Source organism: Eucyclogobius newberryi, unplaced genomic scaffold (assembly GCF_026437365.1).
Source record: "Eucyclogobius newberryi isolate DKJ021-1_F unplaced genomic scaffold, fEucNew1.0.hap1 SCAF_20, whole genome shotgun sequence".
NCBI classification, from domain to species: Eukaryota; Metazoa; Chordata; class Actinopteri; order Gobiiformes; family Gobiidae; genus Eucyclogobius; species Eucyclogobius newberryi.
Window position 1 is genome coordinate 6,058,597 of NW_027315835.1, and position 7,233 is coordinate 6,065,829.

At 51.4% G+C, this 7,233-nt stretch overlaps 1 protein-coding gene across 1 annotated transcript; it reads right to left on the bottom strand.

Moving 5' to 3' along the window:
* Window positions 1-5,387: 5,387 nt before the first annotated feature.
* On the bottom strand, window positions 5,388-7,025 carry LOC140368926 (E3 ubiquitin-protein ligase TRIM39-like). The gene has a single exon (XM_072456092.1). The coding sequence runs from the start codon at window positions 7,002-7,004 to the stop codon at window positions 5,388-5,390; it is 1,617 nt and encodes a 538-aa protein (XP_072312193.1). The 5' UTR covers window positions 7,005-7,025.
* Between the last annotated feature and the right edge of the window lie 208 nt (window positions 7,026-7,233).

Sequence of the window (7,233 nt, forward strand, 5' to 3'; positions counted from 1 at the left end):
GACCAGATCTCCAGACACAGAGACTAACTCTGGGGACATGGAATGTCACCTCGCTGGGGGGGAAAGAGCCTGAGCTTGTGCGGGAGGTTGAGCGATACCGACTAGATATAGTCGGCCTCACCTCCACGCACAGTTTGGGCTCTGGAACCCATCTCCTCGAGAGGGGCTGGACGCTCCACTTCTCTGGTGTTGCCCGCGGGGAGAGGCGGCGGGCTGGTGTGGGCTTGCTGATAGCCCCTCAGTTCAGCCGCCACGTGTTGGAGTTTACCCCGGTGAACGAGAGGGTCGCGTCCCTCCGCCTTCGGGTGGGGGACAGGTCTCTCACTGTTGTGGCGGCCTACGGGCCGAACAGCAGTGCAGAGTACCCGGCCTTCTTGGAGTCCTTGGGAGGGGTACTGGACAGTGCACCGACCGGGGACTCCGTTGTTCTACTGGGGGACTTCAACGCCCACGTGGGCAATGACAGTGACACCTGGAGAGGGGTGATCGGGAAGAACGGCTTCCCCGATCTGAACCCGAGCGGTGTTCAGTTATTGGACTTCTGTGCTAGCCACGGATTGTCCATAACGAACACCATGTTCAAGCACAAGGGTGTCCATCAGTGCACATGGCACCAGGACACCCTAGGCCGGAGGTCAATGATCGACTTTGTTGTCGTGTCATCAGACCTCCGGCCGCGTGTCTTGGACACTCGGGTGAAGAGAGGGGCAGAGTTGTCAACCGATCACCACCTGGTGGTGAGTTGGATCCGCTGGCGGAGGAGGAAGCCGGACAGATTTGGCAGACCCAAGCGCATTGTGAGGGTCTGTTGGGAACGTCTAGTGGAGCCCTCTGTCAGTAGGGTATTCAACTCGCACCTCCGGGAGAGCTTCTCCCATGTCCCGGGGGAGGTTGGGGACATTGAGTCCGAGTGGACCATGTTCTCCGCCTCCATTGTTGATGCGGCTGCTCGGAGCTGTGGTCGCAAGGTCTCCGGTGCCTGTCGTGGCGGCAACCCCCGAACCCGGTGGTGAACACCGGAAGTAAGGGATGCCGTCAGACTGAAGAAGGAGGCCTATCAGGCCACTCTGGCTTGCAGGTCTCCGGAGGTCATCGACGGGTATCGGCAGGCCAAGCGAGCCGCGGCCCGTGCTGTCGCAGAGGCAAAAACCCGGGCCTGGGAGGAGTTCGGGGAGGCCATGGAGGAGGACTATCGGTCGGCACCAAAGAAATTCTGGCAAACCATCCGGCGCCTCAGGAGGGGGAAGCAGTGTCTCACAAACACCGTTTACGGTGCGGGTGGAGGCCTGCTGACCTCGACTGGGGATGTCGTCGGACGGTGGAAGGAATACTTTGAGGATCTCCTTAATCCCTCAGTCACGTCTTCCGAAGAGGAAGTAGAGACCGGGGACTCAGAGGCTGGCTCATCCATCACCCAAGCTGAAGTCACTGAGGTTGTTCGCAAACTCCTCGGTGGCAGGGCTCCGGGGGTGGATGAGATCCGCCCTGAGTACCTAAAGTATCTGGATGTTGTAGGACTGTCTTGGGTGACACGTCTCTGCAACATCGCGTGGCGTTCGGGGACCGTGCCTCTGGACTGGCAGACCGGGGTGGTGGTCCCTCTGTTCAAGAAGGGGGACCGGAGGGTGTGTTCCAACTACAGAGGGATCACACTCCTCAGCCTCCTGGGTAAGGTCTATTCCAAGGTACTGGAGAGGAGAATCCGACCGATAGTCGAACCTCGGATTCAGGAGGAGCAGAGTGGTTTTCGTCCCGGTCGTGGAACACTGGACCAGCTCTATACCCTCCATCGGGTGCTCGAGGGTTCATGGGAGTTTGCCCAACCAGTCCACATGTGCTATGTGGATCTGGAGAAGGCTTTCGACCGTGTCCCTCGGGGTGTCCTTTGGGGGGTGCTCCGGGAGTACGGGGTCCGGGGCCCTTTGCTCAGGGCTGTCCGGTCCCTGTATGACCGGAGCAGGAGCTGTGTTCGCATTGCCGGCAGTAAGTCAGACCTGTTCCCAGTGCATGTTGGACTCCGCCAAGGCTGCCCTGTGTCACCGGTTCTGTTCATAATTTTTATGGACAGAATTTCTAGGCGCAGTCAGGGGTCGGAGGGTGTCCGGTTTGGGGACCACAGGATCTCATCTCTGCTGTTTGCAGACGATGTTGTCCTGATGGCTCCATCAAACCCGGACCTGCAACATGCACTGGGACGGTTTGCAGCCGAGTGTGAAGCGGCTGGGATGAGAATCAGCACCTCCAAATCCGAGGCCATGGTTCTCGACCGGAAAAAGGTGGCTTGCCCTCTTCAGGTGGGTGGGGTGTCCTTGCCCCAAGTGGAGGAGTTCAAGTATCTCGGGGTCTTGTTCACGAGTGAGGGAAGGATGGAGCGTGAGATCGACAGGCGGATCGGTGCAGCGGCTGCAGTGATGCAGTCGCTGCATCGGACCGTTGTGGTGAAGAGGGAGCTGAGCCGAAAGGCAAAGCTCTCTATTTACCGGTCGGTCTACGTTCCTACCCTCACCTATGGTAATGAGCTTTGGGTAGTGACCGAAAGAACAAGATCGCGGATACAAGCGGTCGAAATGAGTTTCCTCCGCCGTGTGGCTGGGCGCTCCCTTAGAGATAAGGTGAGGAGCTCGGCCACACGGGGGGAGCTCGGAGTAGAGCCGCTGCTCCTCCACGTCGAGAGGAGCCAGCTGAGGTGGCTCGGGCATCTGTTCCGGATGCCTCCTGGGCGCCTCCCTCGGGAGGTGTTTCAGGCATGTCCCACCGGGAAGAGGCCCCGGGGAAGACCCAGGACACGCTTGAGAGACTTTGTCTCTCGGCTGGCCTGGGAACGCCTTGGGATCCCCCCGGAGGAGTTAGAGGAAGTGTCTGGGGAGGAGGAAGTCTGGGAGTCCCTGCTCAGACTGCTGCCCCCGCGACCCGGCCCCGGATAAAGCGGCAGAAGATGGATGGATGGATATTTATATAATCACATATAATTAATTTCATTTATTTAAGATCTTTTAATCAAACATCATAAATCAAAGGTCCAGAGCTGCTTCAGCCAAAACAACATTAAGAATGAAACAAAAACACAGTGAAGTCTTTTAGTGTCTGAGAGTCAGATTTCTCCTTCATCTGGAACTCCTCCAGGTTTAGACTTTTTCACAAAGAGGTTTTTTGTAGTTTTTCCTGTAGAAGGAGGGGCTGAGGACAGAGGACTCTGGGACATCGTCCCTCATCCCCACGGACATTGTTTCATCTGTTTTTCACTGTCGCCCTCAGAGGAAACTGTTGTTGTGATTTTGGGCTTTACAAAAAAAAATTTAATTGAATTTATGGTCGATATATTCTCTCTAATGTAGTTCTATTCAACTCACGGCCCGCGGGCCAAATTCGGCCCTCCAAATCATCTGACCTGGTTTAGTCCTGGTTCAAACCTGGTTTAGTCCTGGTTTAGTCCTGGTTTAGTCCTGGTTTAGTCCCGGTTTAGTCCCGGTTTAGTCCCGGTTTAGTTCTGGTTTAGTCCCGGTTTAGACCTGGTATAGTCCTGGTTTAGTTCTGGTTTAGACCTGGCTTAGTCCTGGTTTCAGACCTGGTTAAGTCCTTGTAAAGTCCTGGTTTAGTTCTGGTTTTGACCTGGTTTAGTCCTGGTTTAGTTCTTGTTTAGACCTGGTTTAGTCCATGTTTAGTTCTGGTTTAGTCCTGGTTTAGTCCTGGTTTAGTTCTTGTTTAGTCCTGGTTTAGTCCTGGTTTAGTTCTGGTTTAGTCCTGGTTTAGACCTGGTATAGTCCTGGTTTAGTTCTGGTTTAGACTTGGTTTAGACATGGTTTAGTTCCAGTTTGGACCTGGTTTAGTCCTGGTTTAGACCTGGTTTAGTTCTGGTTTAGTTCTGGTTTAGACCTGGTTTAGTCCTGGTTTAGTTCTGGTTTAGACCTGGTTTAGTTCTGGTTTGGTCCCGGTTTAATCCTGGTTTAGTTCTGGTTTAGTCCTGGTTTAGACCTGGTATAGTCCTGGTTTAGTTCTGGTTTAGACTTGGTTTAGACATGGTTTAGTTCCAGTTTGGACCTGGTTTAGTCCTGGTTTAGACCTGGTTTAGTTCTGGTTTAGTCCTGGTTTAGACCTGGTTTAGTCCTGGTTTAGTTCTGGTTTAGACCTGGTTTAGTTCTGGTTTAGTTCTGGTTTAGTCCTGGTTTAGTCCCGGTTTTATTCCCGGTTTAATCCTGGTTTAGTTCTGCTTTAGACCTGGTTTATTCCTGGTCTAGACCTGGTTTAGTCCTGGTTTAAGTCTGGTTTAGACCTGGTATAGTTCAGGTTCAGACCTGGTATTGACCTGGTTTAGTCCTGGTTTAGTTCTGGTTTAGTCCTGGTTTAGTCCTGGTTTAGTTCTGGTTCAGACCTGGTTTAGTTCTGGTTTAGTCCTGGTTTAGTCCTGGTTTAGTCCCGGTTTAGTCCCGGTTTAATCCTGGTTTTGTTCTGGTTTAGTCCTGGTTTAGTCCTGGTTTAGTCCCGGTTTAGTCCCGGTTTAGTCCCGGTTTAGTCCTGGTTTAGTTCTGGTTTAGTCCTGGTTTAGAGCAGGTTTAGTTCTAGTTTAGTCCTGGTTTAGTCCCGGTTTAGTCCCGGTTTAGTCCTGGTTTAGTTCTGGTATAGTCCTGGTTTAGTTCTGGTTTAGTCCTGGTTTAGTCCTGGTTTAGTCCCGGTTTAGTCCCGGTTTAATCCCGGTTTAGTCCTGGTTTAGTTCTGGTTTAGTCCTGGTTTATTTCTGGTTTAGTTCTGGTTTAGTTCTGGTTTAGTTCTGGTTTAGTCCTGGTTTAGTCCTGGTTTAGTCCCGGTTTAGTCCCGGTTTAATCCTGGTTTAGTTCTGGTTTAGTCCTGGTTTAGACCTGGTTTAGTTCTGGTTTAGTTCTGGTTTAGTTCTGGTTTAGTCCTGGTTTAGTCCTGGTTTAGTCCCGGTTTAGTCCCGGTTTAATCCTGGTTTAGTTCTGGTTTAGCTCTGGTTTAGACCTGGTTTAGACCTGGTTTAGACCTTCATCTGTGAAAACGCCCTGTTTGTCCTGAACTCTGACCTCTGACCTCTGACCTCTGACTTTGAGCCAACATGGACGACAAGAAGAAACAGATGAAGCGAAGGAAAGTTCAGATTTTGATTAAACATTTTAAAAACATTTCCTAATTTCTAGACATTTTTATACAAATATTTAGTTTGATCAAATCCGAGACTTGAACCCAAAACCCTCTCACAGGAGGTCACCATGAACAGGATCCAAATAAAGCTTCAGACATTTCAAAAGAACTGAAAAAATAAAGAGAAGAAATTTGTACTTTCAGTCCAAAATGGAGTCAAAAGGTTCCACAGTTACATTTGACTGAAGATCAGAACTTTTATTCTGGTTTTAGTCACTTTGACCTCTGAAAGTCTAAACTGCAGTGAGGACCAGAGGAGCAGAGTTTGAACCTTTATAATTGTCACAGGGACTGAAAAATGGAAACAGTTTCTCTCTGAAGCAGCAGCTGCTGAAGGTGAAGAGAAGATCTGCAGAATCTGCATCATAAAAGGAGACCAGACCCTCACCATAGTCCACAAACACCCCGACCTTCTGAGGAGCTCGCTGCAGAGACAGAGGGACAAGAGAGTCTGAACAAGCTTTGTACTGATCTTTGTTTATCAAGATGATGCACCAGATTCCATCTTTAGGATTCAGAGTGAACTCTCTCATCCTGTTGATGGACTCTTGGGCCACTCCTAAATCCCAGTCTGTTTTCCCTTTGACCTGAACCTCAAAGTAAAACCTGCCTGAGGAGAAACTCTGCTTTCCCAGAACACAAACACAACAATCAAACCTCAGAGGAGAATCTGGGAGCTTCTTCTTCACATCAGTGTGATGAACCTGTTTGAGATCTTCAGACAGAACGAGCCGAGGATGAGCAGTGTCTGGATCCAGAGTGACGTCCACCACAAACTGCTTCACTCTCTTCAGTTCAGCTTTAAACACTTTGTTAAAGTTTTCAGACAGATGTTTCTCCAGCTCAGTCAGAGCCCGGGCTGCACTGCCCTCACACGTCTCCGGCTCAAAGCTCACACTGCTCCACTCCTTTAGTCCAGCAGGGGGCGTGAGTGCAGGGCAGCTCTGTAGAAAGTGGAGGGGGTCTTGAGAGCGTGAGAGCCGCTCCGCCTCAGTGCTGCTCTTCTCCAGCTCACAGATCTCCTGTTCCAGCTGCTGCACCAGCTCCTGGGCTCGTTTGTGGCTCCGGCTCTGCTTCTCCTGCAGCTCCTCTAAGAACCGGTCCTGACGCCTCTGAACAGACTGCATGAGATCAGTGAAGGCCTGCAGCCCCACAGCCCTCTCTCTGTGGACCTCTGTGTCACTGAGCTCCACACAGCGCTGGATCTCCTGGACCTTCAGCCTCCTCTGCTCCACCATGTGCTGGCTCTGAGCCTGAGTGTGCAGCAGAGAGGACCTCCTGCTCTCACACGCCTCCTCCAGAGACAACAGCTCATGGTTCTTGTGCTCTAGAACGGAGCATGTGATGCACACGATCTTCTCATCAGTGCCACAGAAGAGCTCCAGGGGGCGCTGGTGTGTGGGACATATCCTGTCTTCCAGGTTCTCCACAGGCTCCATCAGCTGGTGTCTTTTCAGCCCAGAGACTGTGAGATGAGGCTGGAGGTGGGTCTCACAGAACGAGGACAGACAGACCAGGCAGGACTTCAGGGCCTTCAGCTTGGGCTCAGAACAGAGGTCACACTGGACCTCACTAAAGGTCATGTCCTTCATAGATCTGCTCTTGTTCTTGTCCAGTTTAGCCTCTGAAACCAGATCTCGCAGCAGTGTGTTGATGCTGAGCTCAGGTCTTCTGTCATAGCTCCTCTTACACAGAGGACATGTGCAGGGGCCCTCAGGGGCCCAGGCCTCACTGATGCAGCGTTTGCAGAAGTTGTGTCCACATGGAGTGGACACTGGCTCAGAGAACACCTCCAGACAGATGGAGCACAGGAACGTCTCCTCAGAGCTCATTTCACTTGTGGAGGACATCTCTGAAACACAAGGTCAACATCAGAGACTCTAAAATCAGTCTTTTCCATCAGAAAAGTCAAACACCAGGAGGAAAAGAGAGAAAACTGAACCTGACCGAGTCCAGACCGAGTCCAGACCGAGTCCAGACCGAGTCCAGACCGAGTATTAACAAGACTCTAGAGTTGTAAATATAATGTTTTGTTTGTTCATGATCTAGTTAATCACTCTGGTTTAGTTTAGTTGAAAC

What these genes read in the sequence shown, in the direction of transcription:
- LOC140368926 (XM_072456092.1), bottom strand. Translation starts at nt 7,004, where the DNA reads ATGTCCTCCACAAGTGAAATGAGCTCTGAGGAGACGTTCCTGTGCTCC.